Source organism: Cylas formicarius, unplaced genomic scaffold, assembly GCF_029955315.1.
Source record: "Cylas formicarius isolate icCylForm1 unplaced genomic scaffold, icCylForm1.1 PGA_scaffold_5__7_contigs__length_24384050, whole genome shotgun sequence".
NCBI classification, from domain to species: domain Eukaryota; kingdom Metazoa; phylum Arthropoda; class Insecta; order Coleoptera; family Brentidae; genus Cylas; species Cylas formicarius.
Window position 1 is genome coordinate 1,554,852 of NW_026844341.1, and position 24,693 is coordinate 1,579,544.

The following is a 24,693-nucleotide window of genomic DNA, read 5'->3' on the forward strand; positions in this document are numbered from 1 at the left end:
ACGTCAGTATTCGTGTTGTTTTGGAAAAATGTTCTCAAACTAACGATCGTAGATAAAATATAGTATGCAACACGTTTGGTAAACTTTTTAGATCACTCGTGACTCAAATGCCGTTTACCGCACTAATATACTATACTATACTATTAACAATTCAGTGTTTTGTACATCGAAAAATATATTTAGTTTCATATTTTCCCGGCACTGCAATTTTTCTTTAATGATTTTTTTCTTTGGATAACTCAGAGATTGGCTCTTATTGGTATAATTCAGAGAGATAACTGGCAATTTCCAATTCATTATTAACGAAAAAATAAAATTTCGTTTTTTGATTTCGCAACAATTCGAATGACCTAGTACTTGGTAAGAAAAATTACCATTCCTAACTAAAATTGAATAATTTATAGTAACTTTTTAACATTTTTTTCTTCAAGACTAAAGTCTACCGCTTCTGGAAGCGGAAAAATTGGAATGTTTTGAATGTCTATGCGGCGAAAATATAAAAATTAAAAAAATATAAAAACTGCAGAACATTTTTCATAATTGTTAGGTACTTGCCGTGCCACGCGTGCCATAGGTCTGTGTATCAAATAGGAAATAATTATCTCAGCAAAAGAAAAAGTAGCGTAATTTTTCATTAACGTAACATCTTTGATTACGTTATAAAATTGCCAAATTACCTTTAAACCAAATTTAAACGAAACTATCAAACTACAGGGTGTTTCGTTAATAATTGTCCAAAATCTCGTGTTTTTTATATGAATGTACAGATGTCAGGTAGATCTCTGTTGAGCTCCAGTATTTGCTACTAGAGGTTAAAAGAAAGAGAAAGAGAGACTGAGGGTAAGACAAATTTGAGCTTAACAGAGAGGGAGATAAAGAAAGGCCTCAACAGAATGGTTTGGCAAGGAATGGAGGAGGGAGATAGATGTAAAACCATATGGGCTCTCCCCTATAACTGATCAAAAAGAGATCATATTTTTTTTATTTTTTAATCTTCGGTGTAATGAACACTTTTTTCCGTTCTTACTGAAAACCTAATATTAACGGAACACCCACTATACTTTCATTAAAAAAAAATAAAATCCTCAAAAGAAATATGATATGGAAACTGTAGAAGTGGAGTAAAATTTTAAAAGTTCATAAAATATTGTAACGGTATTTAAAGATGTGTTTTGTCGAAATGACAGTTTTGGTTAGTTGGAAATTTCGCAGCGAGGCGACGACTGATTCTTTGAAGCTATAAGCCTGGGTGGCGTTTGTTATCTCTTTCGTCGTGTGAGTGTGCGATATTTCGCGATATTTTCTTTGCGTTTAAGCCCTTTCGCTTTTGGAGCCGTTGTGTTGGTACTATTGCCGCTCTATTGGCCGCTCTGGCGTTAGTAACATTGATGCAACCATAGGAACAGTTTTGCTACGTCGCTATATTGCAATTTGTAGTCGGCTCTCAACAAATCTCTGTAGTACAGTACAGAACTGCCAATTGGTTGAACTGGGACGCAGTACCAATTGGTGGCTGAAGTGACCAAAAGTGGACGTGGCTTAAAGCGAGCCCTTCGTTTCCCTCAATGATTCTTAAAAATAATTGTAAAAAGCCAGAAGATAATATATATATTTATACCTAATATACTTTACTCGAACTACATAATACTATATATATAGTAATAGAGAAGAATTTTAAAAAATATACAACGCAATAACATGAACCTACTCTATTCTAGTCTTTACAATCAATACCTGTTACTCTTTTTGTTGTTGAATAGCTTTTAAAGCCCTTTTTAACTTCGGCGGCGGCTTTGAAAAAGTCCCCCGTCTCCACGCGTAGGTGAATCATTTTTCCAAGATATTGCCGATGGTTTATATAATTTTTTCTTTAAATTATATTTTTATATAAATTTTGTTGAGAACTCAGTTTAGTGCCAGTGTTTCACAATTTTGCTTTTAAAGAAGCGTTAGCTTTTACATATGTAAATCCCCCACCACCTCTTTTAATAAGATAAGAACAATTTTTAATCACTTTTACTTAAGTCATTTTAGAAGCTGACGTTGACTCGTTGGGCTATCCACAGGCCAAATAGCTATTGAATGTGGTAACATACTAAAAAGCTGAACTCTAAGTGGGCACTATATTGATATATTTTTTAATAACAAACATGTATTTAAACGGCTCATTTTGCTTTTTTCTCTAGTGAATAAATATTTTTATTTTTAAATGGTCTAAAAAAGAAACGTTTATTAATATATGAGGTGATATCCCATAATGCTAATTTCAAAATATGTTCTATATAGTACTTACATTGCTGTCAAAAACTCTGTTTTTCAACGCCTTCTATAGAATTTCGGTTAAGGGTTAGGTTAGGGTTAGGGTTACCCCCTAGACCGGTTAAATTTTTAATAAAATTATTTCAATATTAAATGAATTATGCGGCAATATCTTCGAAAAATCTCACAAAAAAAATCTACTGCTAAGATGTGAACATGCAAGTCTGTGATGATTTTTTGGAATTTAGAGCCCGTTGAAGAATATTAGATGTATTAGAACGATAAAAATCACTTAAAAACTTAGGCTAAAGGTAGCTTTTCCCGTCCGATCAACATAATTTTAGACCTGTGGGCGATGTAAAAAAAATTGTAGATAGTAGAAGTAACTACTTTCGTTTTTTATTGCGTATCAGTGACATGTTATTTTTTTGCCAACTCGTTTGTCACTTCAAAAAATAGAGCTTCTCACGTGCTGAATGCGCCCCGTCAAGTCAGCACTCTAATTAATATTTATCTACATCTTTAATTTATGTTTTTTTTGTCTGTTATTTAAAAACAATTTGCCAAACTAACTAGTTTTTACTGTATAAGTGCAATTTATATTTATATATATACTTTTTAAAATATATATTATTACCTCAACATATTCTCATCTCAAACGTATTTTAAGGATTTGTTATTATTATTAACTAATTTTTGTAGGGTTAAGAATCTCGAATTTTAACGTTTTATATGTATAATAATAATAACGCGATAGGAAAAAATTTATACCTTTGGGAGAGGTATTATGGCGGCCTTCATATATTTAAATAATTTTTTAGACCACGATCTGTATAGTGGGTGTCGTATTTCTAACACACGAGAGGTGAATAATTCAAATGGGTGTCTAGACTTCATTTATTTTCTGATTGCGTGTACCTTACTGTACATATTGTTAAATATTTCCAAACAAAAATAATGTTATATAGGTGTGGTCTTTTTTGTAAAGGGTTTTTGTTTTTTTATATAAAGTTTCGCTTATACATTTATCATAACTTTTTTATATACACTGATATATAATATATTATTATAGTTTTACCAATGACTAAAAGAGATATAATTTGAAGCTCACATTACCATTAAGGCAATCAATGTTTACAATTTTCGATATAATCATGGATCGCATGCAGCAAAAGAAAATCCTAAAAATGATTGTGATATGCTAAGAAATGTGTTGGTGCTACAAGCAACCTATTTGTGCAATATTTAGTTGTTAACACTTTTTTTACGTTACTCTCAATAGTTCGATTTTTAAAATCGTATGTACGTATATTGTTTATCAAATGTCTGCTTTTCGCGGTTTTCGATTTATTTGGGTAACACGGTTATGCTACAATTTATTATTGTTTATCTGCGTTTCAAATTGTGACTCGCATTTTCAAGCGACATCACATCGCACGATATAGTGAGTTTCCTCTTTTTTTGTTAATCGATGATATCGGCAAAATTAGAATGATAATGTTGATTCGGTATTTTCAATTCCTTTCTTACAAAATTATATTGTGGTGGTACAGGTGTTTCAAGTGTAAAATTGCTCCGACAATAGTTTTTAATTTCTTGTTTTTTTATGGACGAATCTAAGATTATATCTGTAATATAGAGGGCTTTTCAAGAAACGTTCGGTGTATTTTTTGGGTAAATAGAATGTTTAAAGAATAACGTTAGTTTTGGTTAATAGGCAAATATGACAAGGTTTCGATTGGTTAGCAAAAATTAGAGCAATTTATTAATTCGGCGGGCATTGCTTGCTAAAATCTATTTGAAAATTAGAAAAATCGTCGTGTACATAATGGTACAATTAAATTTCAAAAAATAATAAAAAATTGCTTTATATTCTGCTAATCTTAGAACGTTGTTTGAGACGCCCAGTATATGCCATTTAAAATTATTGCTTTGATGTTAATTAAATAAAACTCTACACATAAGTCTAAAATAATAATCACGTTATGACATAAGACATAACACATAAGTACTATATACTATATTTAAGAATATTTTTTTTATAGTTTTTGGAATTAACGCGTATGATAAAAGCATTGATATAAAACGGTTGTAAGTTTGGAGACATAAAACTAACATTTGCAATAGAACATTCAAATTTTTCTATATGCTGTCAATTTTCGGAAATGTACACCGCTTTAGTCGCTAAAATACTTTCGGTGTGGCAGTATTGCCGATTGTTTCGAGAAATTTGAAATATTGACTGCAGATTATTGCAAGTGGCCTTTTCTAATTTCCAGAATAGGTATAACATGAATACCGTCTTTGTCTAATGATAATTTTTCATGCTTCCCTTACACTTACAAATATGTTAAAATAATTACATTTTGTCGGAAACCTACTTGTACTTGTAACTTGTAATTGTAGATGAGAAGGAGACGTATTTTGTAAAATGCAAATTGGAATAGTATCAATTTCTTTTTCAAGCATTCTGTATCTAAAACTGTAAGACATACGGCGATTCTTAAAATCAGTTCGTATTTTAAATACTTACCTTATTAAAGCGATTCCTAACCAGCCGTTCAACGAAAATGAGGAAATATTCTAATTTTGCCTAATATCAAAAATTTTAATTGTAGCAATACATAAGGTTGCGAAATATAAATTATGATATACATTTTTCTATTAATTATATCGATTGAAAACGTGCTTTAATATGATAAAATTGGTTTTGATAGTTTTTACAAAATATACACTCTCGTCTAGGAAATGTTTTAAGACTACTGAAGCAGAATCGTATACTTTTTTTTTTCGTTAATCGGGAGGGTGATCTTTTGCGTAACACTCAAAAATGTTACCCCGACCACATCCTCCCGAAAGATCGAGCACGTTCTCGTCTAAACTAGAATAGTTAGTCTTGCCCGAGATCGCTATAGCTTCTTTGTTTTTTTAAAAGATTTTGTATAGAGGTGGAGATGATTTGAAGAATTTTTTGTACTGCACACTTTCTGTATGTCTTTACCCTATTGTTGCTGTTGATTTTGTTACGTTTTGTGTGCCAACTGTGGAAACAAAATTAGGACCGTCCCATCGGAAAGTCTATATATAAAGGTACGCACAAAATTTATTGAACAATGGTTCAACTAAACAGAAATAGGGTTAAGGGATCGACACTACGTTCATCGGCCTTTGTATACGGTAGTCTCGAACTTCCCATTGGGACGTGTTGAATAATTTCTCTAGTATAATGCTCACAGAGAAGGTTATGGATACGAACCTTCGGTCAATTTTTTTAATTAAAACCTTATAATAAGTACGTGTTGATATAAAATATACCTTGTTACTTAAAAGAAAAGGAGTTTATCGATAGAGTTTAGATTTTTTTTTTTATTTTATATATGGATTATGAATTATTAGAATAACGATTTATTTGAATTCATTTGAAAGCATTTATTATGTATTTTATTATTTTTTATTAAAAATGGTGTGTTTCAAAGATATTCGTTTTTATTGATTTGGTTCCAAAATCACTCGCGTTATATCCAATGTTACTTAATGTAGGGCGACACGTCAGGTTATAACAGCGTTCATGTTTCTCTCCAAATAAACCTGAGGACACTAGTAAATGCATTTTCACGCTACATGCAAAATTGAACCTTTCTCCGATGAGCCGATCCCACTCATGATTCCAGTGAACCGGTTCGTGCCAGACAGTTTGTTCGATTTCCATGGAAAACCTACAGTGATATTGCTATCAAGTCAATTAGTACTTAAAAAATTCCTTCTCCACTGCTTCGCTGCTTCGTTTTTAGTATAAGGAATAGTCTTTCTTCTAATACTTAGTTAAGTACAATTCACATATCCCATAAGATATCAACCCGTAGCTCCACTTATGTGCTGGTTATACTGAAACGATCTCTAATGGCAGTAAACCTGTTCATTTACTAGTTGTTCGTAAAGACTCAGTGCCTCTATGACGATTCTGTCCAACATCACTTTGCTATTGTTCCGCCAAATCCTGTTTCTAATTTGGCGAAAGAATACCCAAGCCTCTCATTTTTTTATGAAATTAAAGAAAAAGTTTTGAACGAAAATGTTACCACCCTTCAGGCAGGCAATCAACCAACAAAACATAAACATAACTAAGATATATACTGGGTGCTACACTCTATGGCACACATAATAAAAATTTACTGTGGTGTTTCTTTCTTTTTTAGTTCTTATTTTCTTCTGCATATCAAAATGTTAAAATTTGTTTATGTTGCGCTAGTTTTATAATTAATTATAAACCTAGTATAGGACCTAAATGTGCTTGTAATTATGTTTTGCGATATACTTTTGTATAATACCGGCGCCCCACTTAAAATGGACGCAAACCAAGTTGCTGTATGGTTGTTGCAGCATATTTTGTTAACCATAAGAAATACGGTGCACCATAGACGTTTTGGGAGTAGCGGGGGTTTGATTTATTTTTTAGTTCAAGGGTGCTTTTATTTTAAATCTCATAAATCTCTTTAAATCCCATTAATTACATCGAATCTTTCTTTATTATCATGCAAAACATGCAAGTTCTAATTTTATTGTCGATTTTATACGCTGTATCTCTCAGAAAGGTGTATAGTAATAAAACCTTATTGGGAGTATAGAGTTACCTAACATTGTATGACATTGACTGCATTGCAATTTTCTTTATGGATTTTGCCTAACATGGTGACAAAAAGGAAAAAAAATAAAGAATTGAACGCTGTGTACCAATTGGATGGAAAATTAAAAAAGACATAACTACAGCGGCCAAGGAAAAATGCTTTATATTTTTAAGTTTGTCATTTTTATTGAAACAAAAGGTAGCGAAATAAGAGAGTAATAAAAACTCAAAATAATGTGGCATCTTTGGGAATATTTTCAGTGTACTTGCCATTACTGAATGATAATTTTCGGTCTTTTAGCAAACTACAGGGAAATTTACTGTTAAAATACAAAAATTTGGACTGTCGATAATAATTAATACTCATTCTGATATGATTAATTGTTGCAGTTAGGCTTATAAATGTTTTGTTTAAAATCTATGTGATGAATTTTTACATACATACATATTGAGGGAGGTATGACTAGGTGGTCCCTATTGTCTATTTATATTAAATTATATAGTAATATAGAATAATTGCATGATATCCAGTTTATTATATCCAGGTAGGTCCGGTTTTCTCATATATGATCTCTACTAAAGAGTAGAAATGGGAATCATCTTCAATTTTCTAATTTTTTTTAGACGGTTTTATTAAATAAAAATAAAATGTACATTTTGAATCAAATCGTTGCTTTGATAACTCTGGCCTCGAGGCTTAAATATTCAGATAGTTTTTGCGTTTTGTAACAAAAAATGGATAAGAATTCGTAAATTGGATGCTAGTTGAACAGGGTAATTTAAAGCTACATTCGTTCTTCTTTGGGTTAGACATAAACCTCTGTGCGCTCTTGTGCTGTGTTTATGGATTTCGATATTCGATTGAAAGTTTGTATTTGATTTTTTATAAATTGTTAATTATTTAATATATAGGTTTACATTATTCAAATGCCAGTATAGTTGCGAATGTAGGTTCATTTAGTTCCTGCATAGATAAATAGGTAGGTGAGGGATAATTATAGGTATATAAAATTTTCAAAAATTTATTTGGCACAATTTACATCTCATTGAAAATGGTTTTTCCACAAGTTTCCCACATTGGGATACCAGTTCTTTGTTTTATGAGAGATATAATTTCTACACTTATAAACAATTGGTAACAGAGGACTCACTTTATTCAATATTTTAACTATGTGCAACCTCTAGCTAAAATATTCTTCCCAAATTAGACCTAAACGTTTTAGGGATGTTACTTTTTTCAAATTGATGATGTTTATTTTTCGATTAAGAAAAGTGTAAGATACGTATTTATTTATTAGTTTTTCTAATTCCTTCTCATTTTCTCCAGTATATACTACCGTACTACTGGACACTAGCCTTCACCTTGCGCCATTTTCTTTATAAAGATAGTTAATTCATTTCCCAGAACATTTATTGAAATCTGGGCGTATTTGCATTGCATCTAAACTGCGACCATGTTAGTTGCTGAGCGCAGCTAGGTCCTATTGGTTGAAAACGAGATTTTTAAATTACCTATATTAAATGGCCCATCTCAATATATTTTTTCATCTTCGCTTCAAAAATTCTTGGGGCTGGGCCTCTATGTATCTACTAGCTATATGGTTTTTCCCATGACCTTAGAATTTATTTGCCGCCGGGTCAGGTTTTCGCAAAAAGAAACGGCAGTACGTATTTCGTACTGGTAGAATGTGATACATGACGGACACACACACCCAATATTAACAAATCGTTTTGCAATAATTATTGGCGCAGCATTAGTTCGCGATAAATAAGAATTTAAAATCGAAGTAAATGTAGGCCCGCGCAGGATATAAACAGGCACACGAGGGTAATAAACGCATCATCTCCGTGACGCAGGCAATCAGAGTTAACCCCCTTCCGTTTGTTTCAGACATAAAGTGCTACAAGGTGTCACAGCTATTCGAACGGGTCGGCAACATGGACGAGCGGCGGAGATGCGTACTGTGTGGTAAGATAGTCAGTAACACCCGGAACCATTACTATGTCCACTTTCCGGGTCAGTATTCGTGTAACCATTGTCCTGCGGTGTACACGCGCAGCGACACCCTGCTGTTGCACATGCGAACGAAACATCCGACGGTAGCTTAGCTAATATATTTCTAGGTTAAGGGATAGATATTTTTTTAATTTGCAATGGGGGGACGCGTGGTCTGTGTGAGTCGGTGTGGTTCATTTTCTATTTTTACACTGGCACTAAATTCACGAATTGATGATTTTTTTCATAAATCTTTCGAAATAGTTTTTATTTCTCACCGACCACAGAACTGTCCTTTTCACGGACTAGTTAGAATAATGTTAACAATTTAACTTAACCCTCGGTTACAACAGCAATGGCGACAAAGCAGAATAAACGGGCCAGAAATGATATTATTTTGAGCTATTGTCAAAAATCCAAGTGTCTTTACGCCCCCTAAATATTTGTTTCTAAATTTTTGAAATTTGACATTACCCAAACTTTTTGTAAATATATCAGTTATCTGATCCTCTGTTTTCAAATATTTTATTTCTACCTCATCCTCGGAACAATTAGTTCTTTTAATAAACAAATTTCAACATGTTTTATGTCACTTATAATTTCAGGATTATTGGCTATTTTTTCGATTTAATTGATTATCTTCACAAACGGTTGTTAGTTTTTCCAACGAAGAAATCTTAAAGTCCGATAAATTTTACCTAACCAACAGGCCGTTTACTGTTTTTTACTAGCCCAATCAATAGTACATCCACACATTATTGTTTAACGTTGTAATGATCCTGAAAAACTAGTTTTAAGTCTATTGTTTCCCTGATATTTATTAATATTCGCTTTAATGTTTATAGTAAAGTTATTGTTTGTCTTGGTATATACTTAGCAAAGCCACTTTGACATAAATTAGGTCTTGTTCCCAAAACTGCTTAAATGAACATATCCGCATAAATAACTAAGTCCTGATTATAATTTCCAGTCATTTTTTCTCACTATGAAAGCGGTAGCCTGCTCACATTCCTTTCTTCGGTCCTCCATCGCCAGAAGCCTTGATGACAACTCCTCTTTGTTCATCGTGTGCTGTCGATTCCTAGGCTGACACAGAGGAAAGGCATTAATAACTTTGTCATAACTATGGTTCCTTTGCGTTGCTTTAAGTTTGTTTGTATGTATACTCTCTAACTCCGACACAAATTCAGCCCCACACTATTTTATACCCAAGCCCAAAAAAACTTTGCTGTAGTCAATAAAAACTCGTCACTTTTGATTGTTGTTCGTATATTGACCTAAGTTTGTCTCACATATCTGCCGAACTAGAGGTTCCCCTCCAGCCTTTGCTAACCTTTCTATTTTTCTCAAGGTCTGGTTTTACTCTTCCTCCTGTAATCACATGATAGACCTCTTTAAATTTCTATAAAATTGTTGTTTGCCGTCCAGTTCTCCCCAATAAATTTTATCGAAGGTGGAAGAAGTCCATATTGGCAGTAATTGCAAATTTCGAGTGAATTATTGTATAAATTTTATTTTTCTGGAGAACCGATTTAATATTATGAATACAAACCAACAAAAACAGCCACAGGTCCGTTTATTCTAATTAGTGGGGCTATTACTGTGGAACATTAGGTTAAGTTAAAACGTTAACTTGAGTTCTTTGTTGACATTAATATAACTAGTTTGTGGTTGCTGAGAAACGAGAAGTTTAGTGCACGGTATTGCATATTTTTCGCCTTGTACCCAGTGAAACCCGATAACTATAGGTTATGAATTCGGTGTGCTCGGTAAAGACGGTTTTTTGAGGAACGTTCGTGCTATAACCTGAAAAGTCCTGTGCAATTTTGGAGGAAAAGTAGAAAAACAGCTAAAATAGGGAATTAACAGCCCTATTTTAGCTGTATTCATAATAGTAAACCGGTTCTCCAGAAAAATAAAATTTATACAATAATTCACTCGCAACTTGCAATTACTGCTAATATGGACTTCTTCCACCTCCACGTGTTATTGTGGTGTTAAGGTATTAAAAAGTTTTTAATATAGTCCCAAACAGGTTACACCGTTTTTGAGAATGTCAAAAAAATGTGTTGATAAAGTGAAGAGTCGTGAGAAACCCCAAATGGAGAAAATGATCAACAAATTTTCCAGATGCCATTAAATGCAGAAGATAAACTTATCGTAACTCTAAAGTTTCACAGCTCTCGAACTCCACTATTCCCTTTAAGTACGAATTTCTACAAAAAAGTTAACGAAATTTGCTTCTTTTTATTGTTTTACGACCCTAATGATAAATATGTTTTATGGTATACGGTAACAAAATTACCCTTATTGCTTTATAAGAACACCATTTATTATTTTACGAGATATTATTGAATGAACTCTAATTAGAACAAGTTTTATTTCGTGAATAAGTTTATGAAGAACTTTGTGAATTTGTTGGACGGGTATCCAATTTCAAAGTAGTGAATTGCACTGGTCAAATTTGCTCGTGACCAACATCATGAAGAAATTGTCAATGTGTAGCGTTATGAAGTGACGTCATGCGGGCAAGATTTTATTCGTTGCCGTGTTGTCGGATCGGCAACACATTATAACACAAACTAACGACACAATAAATTGTTCTTCACAAAATCCTAAAGTTTCAGGAATTTTTAATCAAAAATTTTCGAAAATTTGTACGAATTTGAAAAATTTTACCACCGCGTTTGACGAATAATCCAAATGGCCTTACGGTGATATTCAAAATTACTATCGGTGGCGTTATTTTAAGCTTACCATGATAATTCTGTTTGAGAGCCTGCCTGGAACTAAGTTAAACATTATTTTCTCTACGGAGTGTTTCGTTTAAAATTGTTAATATAATAGCTGGAAATAACGGAAAAAACAAATAAATATTTTACCTAGAACAGTTGAATACACAGGGTGTTAAAAAAAGGTGAACATTTTTTTTTTTGCTAAAATAATGATGCTTACCTCACGCCACATTCCATTCGAATGTTTTGTTTTCAATATACAGGATGGCAAAGTTAGCTTTCCAAAATGCGTATTTTGACATATATTATCGAAATTAATTATCTGTATCATTTTTAACAAAAAGTTCAAAGAAGTAATGAAAAAAGTGTGCGGGGGGGCTTTAGTTACAATCAGTTTAATTAATAGTATAATTAATGTTAAAAAATGACATCTTAACTTTAACCTTAACTTTTAAACCCTCTCTATTGAAAATCTTCCTATCGGAACACCCTGTGTTTTATTTGAAATGTCCAAAAATGATTTTAAGCCACCTGCTACACCTGCCACTACTTTTTGTTTATGCTGGGCAAACTCTTCCGATATAATGTTAGAATACTTCAAATAGTGTTAGAAACTGTTTGTTATTAAGCTTGGGGTAGAAAAAGATTTATTTGTTATTGCATTAAAATTTGCCAATTTGATTTACAACAAATGTCAGTAAACTTAGTTTCAAATAATAAGTTTATGACCATTTGCGACTTTCGGTTTTCATCTTAAAATTATGACTAGGTAAACTGTTTACATTTAATGTTAAGATAATCAACTAACCATTACATAAAACTGTATTTGGAGGATGTTGTACATTGTACATTTGTAATTTTTAATTAATAAAGAACTATATAAAATATAACATAGCAAACAAAGAAACTGTTGAAATTTAGTGGCAAAAGCGGCCCTCTACTGATGATCTGATGATTTTTTGATAAAAGTACTTCCTAAAGTAAAATTTATTAATTAATAAATTAAATTTTCTTTTTTGGAAAGTTATGAAAAGCTTCTGTGAGTTCAATGTGCGCAGTACGTCTATATTGATTCCAGTTCAAGTTCACCTAAAAATTGTAAATAGTAGTTTTTGTGTGAAAATTGCCTATAATATAATCTGCATCGGAACCTTAGAACAATCACAATTAATACGAAATATAGTGATACAGCGTAGGTTACACTCAACATTAGAATTATTTAGTTATGATTATGACCTATTGCAGGCTATTTAAAAATAATAAACAACTTCAAGGAGACAAATATCGAACGGATAGATAGACATACAAACAAATCGGCGCGGTGAAAAGACTTGACATAGACCGCCGCGTCGCATTATTATCAAAATGGACACTGTCTTTCGCTCGGGATCCTAAAAGTACTAATCCGCTCACAATTGCGACGAGCGGCCAAATGCTCGGGGCTGGGAAACGCCAACTCGCCGTTCTTCTTGTCCAGTTCGCTTGGCAGCGCGGGCAATTCAAAATCCACCTCGTTGTCTTCGTCCATGTCCAGAGATTCGTGAAGATTAACGTGGGAATGGATCGAAATGCTATCTTTCGGAGTGCTTTGTTCCCGGAGGCGCACCTGGGTCTGCCATTTTCTTGTGGTGACGATCGCTCCCAACAAAGCGCTCATGCTCAGAGGGTTCCTAATACGGCGATTTGGTGGGAGTATTTTTCGGGGGCGTGGCATTACGGAAACTGCGCCTAATAATTCTCGACGCCACCACTTTCGGCCGCTCGTCCAGGTCCGGTACGCAATTGACCAAGTCTGATTTCTAGACGATTGCTTTCACCGTCGGCAAGGTCGGTTCCGAAACGTCGTACGTATCCTAATCGATCGAGTTCTTCGACTTGTAGGGCAACGCCCTGTCCCTGAAATATAGGGTACATTCGAATTGGTGGCGCTGTGTTTCTCGCTGAAACTCGAATTGTAGCTGTTGGATCGGTTGTACTCGCCCGTTTGATCCATCACGATGTTCATCACGTCGGTGTTCTGCTTCAGTTTATACTGCAGCTCCTGGTTGTAGAGGATCAGGCACCACGTCTGGTTCACCTCCTCTGTGAACGATGCCTCCAGTTTGTCCTTCTTCTCGAGCAACGCCTGCGCGTACTCGGTCGTGTGTTGTTGGAGATCCTCGCAGCGGGCTTGGAGGACATTCTCTCGTTTCTCGGCGCCCATGAGCGATTCCAGCTTGTGCGTTACCTCGCCGAGATTTTAAGATTTTTTCACCTCAATTAACGATAGCAAAATATATTCAAAAAATCAAGACGCATAATAACCCCAAGAGATGTGCCAAATTTCAATTCATTAATTGCAAAATTTTATAGAAAGAAACGTAAAAAAACAAAAAAACAAAAACTTTGTTACCCGATATCTTGGAAAAGAAGTGGAAAAAGTAAAACATGAGAGCGCGAAATGGAAACACGACTACGAGAATAAGGACGTTAAGCTCAAGGGAGAGTTTGGTTCGATAACGGAAAAGATTGCAGCAGAAAATGAACAACTGTTAAATTCCAGTGGTTGTAAGCGAATTAAAATGGATTAAATGCAGTCTCTCAGGGTAGTGCTGGAACTGAAACGGGAAGTGTCCAACCTGGGCGAGGTAACGCACAAGCTGGAATCGCTCATGGGCGCCGAGAAACGAGAGAATGCGCTCCAAGCCCGCTGCGAGGATCTCCAGCATCAGCTGCAATACAAGATCGAGTACGTGCAGGCGTTGCTCGAGAAGGACAAACTGGACGCATCGTTCAAAGAGGAGGCGAACAGAATCTGCTACAACGAGGAGCTGCAATATAAACTGAAGCAGAACACCGAAGTGATGAACATCGTGATGGAGCAAACTCGGAAGACGAGAGCATCAGCTCGTCGCAATTGTGAGCGGAGAAGTACTTTTAGGATCCCGAACGAAAAGCGGTGTCCATTTTGATAATAATGCGACCCAACGGTCGATGTCGAGTCTTTTCACCGCGCCGATTTCTATGTTTTTTTGTATTCTTATGGGTTCTGTTGGACGAAAATATTCCCCGGTTTCAGTATTATAAGCGACGCGAGTCTGTATGTCTATCTATCCGTTCGATATTTGTGTTCTTGAAGTTGTTTGTTATTTTTGTGGTGGGGCACAAAAACTGACTCTGACATTTTTAAATAGACTGCAATAGGTCATAATCATAACTAAATAATTCTAATGTTGAGTCTGATCTACGCTGTATATTTCATATTAATTGTAATTGTTTTAAAGTTATGATGCAGATTATATTATAGGCAATTTTCACAAAAAAACTACTATTTACAATTTTTAGATGAACTTGAACTGGAATCAATATAGAAGTACTATGCACATTGAACTCACAGAAGCTTTTCATAACTTTCCGAAAAAGAAACAATTTAATGTATTGATTAATAAATTTTACTTTAAGAAGTACTTTTATCAAAAAATCATCAGTAGAGGGCCGCTTTTGCCACTAAATTTCAACAGTTTCTTTGTTTGCTATGTTATATTTTATATAGTTTTTTATTAATTAAAAATTACGAATGTACAATGAACAACATCCTCCAAATACAGTTTTATGTAATGGTTAGTTGATTATCTTAACATTAAATGTAAACAGTTTACCTAGCATGCACAAATAGTAGTGACATTAATTAGATTAATTGTAATGTATTTTTTTATGTAATGTATAGTGTATTCATAGTAAATTCACAGACTAGTCACTAAACAGACTTTACAGTAAAATGAGACCAATTGCACAGAGATCCTAATATGATAAAGTTGTAAAGTTAACAATAAAATAGAATTCCATTTTAATGAATAAAAATATAGTCATTTAAATTTCTTATTAGATTATAATTGAATTTTTGAACTCATGTACAAAATAATATACTTTTTCTACTCCCGTCTGTAGAATACCACGTCAGTTTCGTTTCTCATGGATCCGAGCCACTTCGGACATTTCCGCGATTTTACTGCACGGGTTTGGGAGCAATCGGATGTTTTCGGAGATATTTCCCGCGCCTTGAATTTTGACATTTGTCAATTCTGAGGGTTATGTCGGTGAATTTATTCGTGTTGTTTTGCGAAAATGTACCAATAACTAACGGCTTAGAAAAAGTATAGTAGGCAACATGTTCGGTAAACTTTTTAAATCACTCGTTTATTAACCACTCGCTCCGCTCATGTCAAATAAACTCGTGCGTCAAATGCCGTTTACTGCACTTATTGCATAATATGCTATTTATATATCGATCCACAAAGATGATTAGACCATGTCAATAAAACCAGCAGTTTTATAATTACTTCCCTTTGAAAAAGGGATGCTCTTGACATTTGGTACGTGACCATAATTACATAAAACATTGTTTTCGAGTTTTTTTTCTTTAAGTAATAAGACGTTAATCAATATACATGTGATAAATGAATAGTTTTTATTTTCTTTCTGGATAAGAAGGTAAGATTATCAAGAGCCATAAGCTAGCAAGAAGGTATGAAGCTTTTCAAGAAGACATCAAAAATAACGGTTAAGTTGCGCTACTTAAACTTGGTGCTGGTAAATTAACACCTTCTAAATAATATTGTATCTCAAAAACGAGAGACACACTTGTGTATATGAACTTTTACTTTGAGTTTGGTTCAGCAATTGACGCCTTATCCTGAAGTAACACAGTGTATATGATAAAAATATCTTAGCAAATGCAAATTTAAAAAAAAAGGTATGTTTTATAAATAACTAACACTATAAACAAGCTATAAACTAAATTTTGTTTTTTACATTAGACATGTCAATTATGTTAAAAGGCGTAACATTAAAAAAAAAAATGTTGCTAGAGTACGCGGTATAATATCGCCATCTACAGGCGTAAATGTTAAAAGTTTGTTTATAAACTGTTGTTATACCTACCGAAGAATGACAATGAAATTCAAGACACATTTGCCACCGAGCTCACATAAACCACACCCCTTCAGATGGTTCAAAAAATATTGCGTGTACATATGACAAAGGTTACATTGCCCTAACTATATGTTTTAAAAAAATTTGTCAATTTCATTAAGATTTCCTATTTTAGGTTTAGGAATACTTTGCTATATATACTATTAAACATTAGTTGTTAGATAATAATGTACATACGGATATCGTTTTTTTTTATAATTTGTACCCACATTTTTGTTCTGAGTATAGATGTTTTTGTACAGACGAGTTAAAACGGACATTGACCATCAGCGGTCAGTGACGTTTTGCAAAAGCCGCGTAATGTGCCATCTTTAAAACCCTACATAGGTGTAAGGATTTTCTTATTTGTAATGAAATCTATGTGACCAAACTTTTATGTGCCATATGTGTCAATTGTACATAGTTATGAATACCCCACCACTGAAACTTAGACGTAGATTTTTTATGTATAAATTTTCCCGGGCGGTAATTGTAATTTTCCGAAGAAAACTCTCACCGGAACTAGTCAAAAGTCGCGTTCGGCGACAGCAACCAAAGAAATTAACAAACTTCCTTCCGATATATACCGCGTGTCCCGGTAAAGGCAGTCAGTCACAGTATTAGGGCAACGGACGGTCTCAGAAGTAAATCGGCCAAGAAACGTTGCTGGGAATTATTTTCGAGTTTTTGAAATTTCCACCAGAGGGCGTAATTGTTAACTCGAATTTGAAAACTCGGTTTGCACAAAAAATTCTAGTAGTTTTAAAGCTGTTTGCTCTATCTCCTACAACTTGGGGATCATTAAAAACTGCCTTTCCTATGCTATCATTGGTACTATGTGTGTGATTACGATTGCTTACCAGATGACATTTTATAATGTAATTGTCAAATTGTCAAATAAGGGGTTCAACCCCATCTGGATGTCATTAGCCTAACCTAAAATATGAATAAAAAACTTAACGCCCAAACAAAAGTTGGATTTGGAAATTATTGGAAATAAAACGGTAATTTATTATTTAGGATGACAAATGATATATAAAAATGAAATAAATTTTTTGTTTTAATCCTCTACTATTTTTACAAAATTACCCATGATATCCTTGGCCGTTTTTAATTAATTTATTAGTATCACTAATTTTTTCATTAATAATTAATTTTAGTCGACCAACCAAACAATTTTATTCATTATCGAATTATTTAAATAATAAGATTGAATATTGAATCAGCATTATTCTTCGTTTCAAACGCGTGGATTTCTTCTAAGCACTGAATTACGAAGAATTGAAATAAGACATTTTTAATGCAATAAACGTTCTACAAACTTAAAATAATTAAAACGATACGCAATCAAAAAACTTTGACAAGCATAAAATAACGACATGAAAGGTGCGTAGACTACGCGGTAAATTTATGTATTTCGAAAAAAAAAGATAGATAGAAGATAAAAAAAGTAATAAGGATAAATAATAACATTTTCTTTTGATTTTAAATATCAAATTAGCGGTTTATTTAAGAAATTCGGGATAATTAGACATTAATAACAACCTGTTAAGTGGATTTTTTCGTGAACATTAAATTGTTTTATTCATATTTTAGGTTAGACAAATATATTGTAATGCAATTTCCACTGGGTTGCCCTTTCTAACGTCTCAAGTTTATAAAAATGCGTTAAGGCTCTTTGGAAATATGGGCCTTTATTTAAGAAAATATTCGAACATCTTCCACCACTTTCCGTGTATAGATAGAGGAAACGCATTAAGCGAAAATGACATGTACGGGGTGTGTTCAAAAAGTAAGGTGACTTCCAACTTTTATCAAAAAGTGTTTATTTCTTTATCAAAATTAATGTTATCTCCTTCAAAGTAATCCCCCCAGATATAATAATGCACTTGTGCCAACATTTTTTCCAATCGTCGAGGCACTGCTGACAGGCATTTTCTTGTTCTCCCAGCGATTTTTTTTTATCTCCTCGATGGTTCCAAACCTCCTTCCTTTCATGGGTCGCAGGGGGCCATATCCGGTGAATATGGTGGCTGAGGCATGATTGGAGGTTTTTTTCCAAAAAGTTCGACAAAAGCAACGATGAGTGAGCAGATGCATTATCGTGATGCAAAATTGCAAAAATTCTTTTCTCAATTCCGGACGTTATCTTCGTATTGCTTCTGACAAATGCCTAACTTTACTACTACACCTTTTAGTAAAAATTGTTGATGTACTACGCCACGATAATCACAGAAAACAATGAGCAAAACCTTGACATTTGATCGAATATGACGTGCGTTTTTCGGTCTTGGCGATAGTGGGTTCTTCCATTTTAACGACTGGGCTTTGGTTTCGACGACATAACTATATACCCATGATTCGCCGCATGTTATTACCTTTTTGAGCATATCAGGATCATCATTGACTTTGTTTAACAGCTCTTTCTTGAGCGATGCTCCTTTGACGGTCCTTTTGTTCAAAATGAAGATGTTTCGGAACAAATAATGCTACACAATAATTCATGCAAAAAACTTCGGAAAAAAATTGCCCAGCACGAGCCAATAGAGGTGCCGACTTCTTCAGCCACTTCTCTAATAGTGAAAGACACCATTTGTTTCACTTCTTTAATGCTTTCATCGCGTGCTGGGGCGTCCAAAGCGAGGTTTGTCATCGGCCTCTTCTCGGCCATCTTGGAACAGCTTGTACCACTTGTAAACATTTTTTTTGCTCTAAATATATTCACCGTATGCCGATGTCAACATTTCACGTGTTTTGCAGCACTGCATTCCATTTTTTAAACAAAATTTGATACAAATCCTGTTTCCTTTTTTTTACAGAATACAATCGCCGGGTACACAAAAGACGTCTAACGCTTCTGTCTCACAAAAAAGTAAACGTTCAAACTGACTGAAACTGTGAACATATGTTAGGGACATGCGTACTAACTTAACAAAAAAATATTTACAATAGTCACCTTACTTCTTGAACACACCTCGTATTTGTCTCAGCTTAAAAATAGTACTAATTTTTTCCATAGTTAATATTAGAAATTTTTATATAAACCTAGTTTCCCAATACAAGATAATAATCACATTCCACAAACTCAAAAATAATTTCCACCAGTTTCTATTGGGCGATTTACTTAATAATTTTTTTTTCGAAACACTAGGGCCGTCCGTTTCCCTAATATCGTACCTACTTGCCCTTACTGGAACACCCGATACATTTGTTATTTACTAGTCTAATCGGTTACCTTTTTCGTTTTATCGCAGTGCAATTCTTTTACAAAAAAACAAATTTAATTTTAAGATAGGTTAAGGCGGTAGAATTTCAAAAGAGAATTAAATTCTTATCAGGGTATGTATTTCAAAATTATTTATATTTATTAATTTTCCGTGTTTGTGTTAAATTAAATCGATCGAAAAAAATACGAGTTGGTTTTATTTGCGTTTTGATCCGTCTACGATAAAACCGCTTTACTCCTTGAGGGTGTTTTACCGCTCCGGTTGCCGGATCGGCAACCAACGTTACGCCGACGGCGCACAGCCGGTTGCGTGACAAAAAAGTCGATTCCCCGAGGTAAGATTCGCAAAACACGCGCGAAATACAATTTTGTTTGTTCTTTTTGGCGGCTCTAATAAATGATTGTGTTCGACAGGCGAGTCGTTGACCCACAACGGAACGCTGTCTTACATTGAAATGTTCGAAGCGTCGCCTTCGAACGTTTTGCTGTGGCGTTGCAAGGCGTGCAGCAAAGAAGTGACCAACAGATGGCACCATTTCCACTCCCACACGCCAACGCGGTCGTTCTGCCCGTACTGCCCGGCCACGTACAGCAGGATCGATACCCTGCGCAGCCACATGCGTTCCAAACACACGCTTTTCTTCAACAAGCAGGCGATCTAACAGTACGAGCGGGCTACCGCTTTTTATTTCAAAAAGTGGTACGCTAGGTAAATTGCGAAAGGTTTAAACACAGAATTAATACTCCTAGAAGGCTGGTACATAAGAGTACGATTCACTCCCGAAGAAAATCTGGAGTTACGAGACTATTGCGCATGTGCATGTGTACAACCAAACAAACTTACCTGTGCATCATAATATGAGGGTTTTTTGGATCCAGTTTACGGTTACACTAGAGACAGCGTCTAATGGACGTAATTTTCATAAAAATCGCTCAAATTATAAAACTAAAACGGCCACGGCGCAAACGTTCTGGCTGACAGCGGTGTTGCCAATAGTTTCTAGGGCAAACGTCAACCAAAAAAATAAACTAACTGAAAATTTCCTAGCTTTATACACAGAAAATATATAAAAATAGTCTTTCTGATGTTACAATTACAATTACAAATATTACACATTTTCTCTCTTCGTGAGATATTTCTCTCTCTAGCTGCCTTCTAGGAGTATTGATTGTATGAGTTTAAGTGACATTTAGGGAATTTGATTGTGTAATAACAGAGAGGGTTAATCTGTCTATTTGGCCGCACTCGATTTTTGAAAATGTTTAGTTGTTCAATGTAGATTAAGTACTGAAGACCACATTGTTAACAATAGCAGTCTTGTTTTTGATGTCTAATAAAGGATTTCATTTGTTATTCAGTGCATATCTTAGATGTCAAAATAGCTACTGTAGCACATACTTAAGTGTACCAATAAGCATAATCTAAGTCACAAATTATACAATATTTAGGTGGATTCGTTCCGTTCTCAGGCAAAACACAAAATATAACGTTCGTTGTCCCTTGACAATTTTTCATAGCTTCTTTTGCTGGAAAAAATAAAAAAATCACTAAACACGCCCTCCGGGGAAATCACTAAACTCATACGAGATTACTTTCCTAATATGAAGAATTGAGTTCTCTATTATGAATTATGTAGAAAACAAAAAATCATCCCCATCTTTTTTTGTAAAAAAACTCAAACATATGCCAATAATTCAAAGCCAAAAGAGCGCTTTCTATATATAAGCCCAAGCAACGATATATACAAAGGGTATAGAAAAATGTGCTAAATTGAAAAATGATATCATCCTCATCAAGGAAAGTTCTATAAAAAAACCTATTTCTCTACTTGATGTTAGTTGTGACTCCCTCTGTCGGACGCTTCACACACTCGAAACTAACCAAAACTATATGATTATGATATGATTATAACTGTTTAGTTGCGTTAAAAATGTTTTGGACCCTTTTATAGAAAAATATTTTCCTAAAGAGGCAAAAGTCATCGAAACCTTCTTGATTGCAACAAAGCAATGTAAAATTTATAATCAGAAGGAATTTCTAAATTAAAAAATTTTACTTTTATTTTGGTACTTTGGGGTGCTTTAGTTTTTTTCTGCTAAACAAATTGAAATTAATTCTTTGGCACTTAAATTGGCAGCATAAAAGAAAATCTTTATATTATATTTATAAAATACAAAGCGTCAAATGAAACTGCAAAACTTTGAAATCTAAGTCATATATGTGTGCTTCGTATACTAAGTTGCTTTTTATGTTGCTAGTTTAATTTAATTACCCTCTGTGTGTCGTACTTATAACCTATAAACCGCAGGTACCTTTTTTCCGCAGAAATCAGATTGATATTTAGTTTACTAACATTACCAACATGGTTCAGAAAATTAAGATTACTATTGCCTACTGTTACTACCGACCAATAAAATGTAGTTATAAAATAAACAACTCTCATTAGAGGTAGATGTCAAAGTCAATGATACTATCGCAACGTGTACATCCACACAACTGTATTTTTGTTCCTTTGTTTCCATTTTTTGAAAGCAAATTAAATAATGTCAGCATATCACATGTATAACTACTCTGCTTATACCAAATGCTTCAGAAAGATACTAAAACTAAAAATTGTAAAACTGAGGCGGCTCGAATCCACCCTTAGCTGTTAATTAAAAGCATGACCAAGCACCAAAAAATAAGTGTCGAGATGTGTCAAAATTCCGAAACTAAATGTCCCATAAATGTACCTATTTAAAAATTGTCTGTGATATTGGCCGAAGTATGATTTTAATTTTAATGGAACAGGGTATAGGTAAAATAATGATTAAAACGTTTTTGTCACAATTTTAGGGTAACTTAAATACAAATTGCTTACGCGAAAAAATTGAAAGTGATTTCAATGAGAAAATGTAATGCTCAAATTTTATGAAATACTGTATATTCAAATTTATGTACTATGTTTAATTTTTACCCAAAATGTGGACAATTGAATTAAATATTTAAAATGTACTGTCCTCTTATTTTGTTCCCACGGTCTAAACACACCCAACAATATAACTCAAAATAAAACAAATTAAATATTTGATACCTAAAACTATGAAAACATTGAATTATGTAGATTCTCTATATCAGCTTCACGATCTTTCGCTCGTTTTTTCTCTTTCCTCCAAGCCTCGTAATCATCATCATCGGTTGGTAGTTCGTAACGACACAAAGGACAAGAATTTGTCTAGACAACATATGATATATTTTTATTTAATTATATGTATTATTTAATATTACCTTTGCGAGCCAAGGTAGGATACACTCGGCATGATATTTGTGGGCGCAGGGCAGTTTTTTAACTGCTTCCCCAATGGAATGTTCTTTTAGACAGACAGGACACTGAATACCTAAAATTAAATATTTTAAAGACTAACTGCAGCAAGGCGACGTCACTCTCACCCGAGGTTTCAATGACTTCTTGTTCCAAGGCTTCTATAGCAGCTTTGGATGCCGCAGGAGGAAGGTTTTCGCCGTTTAGCGAATTTAGTTCTTGAAACATATTGAAATCTCTAAACAGTCTGGCCAAATGTAATAGTTGGTTTGGAGTTTCTCCATCTCGTAATTCTCGCCACCCCATTTCGCTAAAATAGTCTGTCATATTTGGATTTACTGCTCCCGAATTGGGCTATTTGATCCTATACCAATGACTTGTTATTTACTTGAGACCACCTAACCTCAAAAATAATATATGGAATGCCAAATAGTCAGGAAGAAGCAAATTTATGACGTCATATAAAAGTGCGTATACGCTGGCGCGCCGCGCGTCCGGCGTTCGTTGCATTGTCATTTCAACAATCGTGCCACGGTTCATAGAAAACGCTACGCGCATTGAAAATTTAATTGTAATCATGTCTCTGTCACGCTAGGAGAACTATGCAATTTTAAAATGATGAGTAGTGCAGCTCTATTAATGGCAAGTTTAGGAAAAAAGAAGAGAAGAAAACGACTTTGGCGGCGTCTGATCTTTTCAGAAAAAGACATGGCACTGCGCTAATGTCAGATTTGAAGTCTGTTTACTTTGATAGGCATCGATGAGCTTATTTTCTTCATTACCACACAATATTCAAGAAGACAATAAAAGCGCGCTGAAAACAACGAACCTCTTTTATCTCCGTCCCAATTGTGCCGCGAACATACAAACACGCACGGCGCAGCGCTCCAATTAAAGGGCAACAACATTAAGAATAAAACAATATGTATATAGATCGAAAAGTAAATCGTAAAGTCAAATTCCAAAAGCATTGCAATAAAGAAAATATTTCAACAGAACCGCATTGCTGTTCTAAAATGGAGACAAATGGCAATGTTGCAAAAGCTAAGTCAAAAATTGGTCTTGTAATTTGGCTATTTAAAAGTAAGGCTAGAAGGTGCGTCTTCTATAGGTGGGGACTATAGACGGAAAACAAGATTTAACAATCTGCTGAAAATTTGGTCACAGGTTTTTAACTGTACTTTATCAATCTAACATTTTTCTATGTCGCAGCATTGCCGCCTGTATCGAAAAGAAGCGACAACTAAGATTTTTCTGAAATTTTTCCAAAATATTTTGCTATATCTGTATACATTGGTTTTTTGAGACATTAATTATTTTAAAATTTTTCGGTTGAAACAGACCCCGGTTTAAATTTTTATTTCTGGGTTAATAGAATATTTAGAAAACGGAAATTTTTCTGGATACTGGTTCCCTGTGGAGTATAATCAATTCTGCGATGTACAATTAGTAAAAAGTAATGTTTTTCAAATGAAATATAGTCATTAAAACAAGGCAAAACGAATGACATGTGACGAGACTATCAGGACGGTTAGTGTTTTAAAGCTGCCGTTTTAGACAGCATAGGCATAAATCGAGAGTAACAAATCTTACCTGCTTTT

General features: G+C 34.1%; 2 protein-coding genes across 2 annotated transcripts in view; one reads left to right on the forward strand and one right to left on the reverse strand.

Annotated features, from left to right (window-relative positions):
• LOC132702440 (protein bric-a-brac 1) overlaps window positions 1–22,785 on the forward strand; it is a 65,696-nt gene extending 42,911 nt beyond the window's left edge. Inside the window, exons 5-6 of the mRNA XM_060671049.1 lie at window positions 8,775–8,852; window positions 20,205–22,785. Coding sequence (XP_060527032.1) covers window positions 8,775–8,852; window positions 20,205–20,452 — 326 coding nt within the window. The 3' untranslated portion in view covers window positions 20,453–22,785. The remainder of the gene's footprint in view (window positions 1–8,774; window positions 8,853–20,204) is intronic.
• A 68-nt stretch (window positions 22,786–22,853) lies between these two features.
• On the reverse strand, window positions 22,854–23,535 carry LOC132702442 (E3 ubiquitin-protein ligase RNF181). Its single transcript, XM_060671050.1, has 3 exons — window positions 23,221–23,535; window positions 23,059–23,168; window positions 22,854–23,005 (listed from the first exon to the last, which is right to left on the reverse strand). The coding sequence occupies exons 1-3, from the start codon at window positions 23,417–23,419 to the stop codon at window positions 22,871–22,873; spliced, it is 444 nt and encodes a 147-aa protein (XP_060527033.1). The 5' UTR covers window positions 23,420–23,535; the 3' UTR covers window positions 22,854–22,870.
• Between the last annotated feature and the right edge of the window lie 1,158 nt (window positions 23,536–24,693).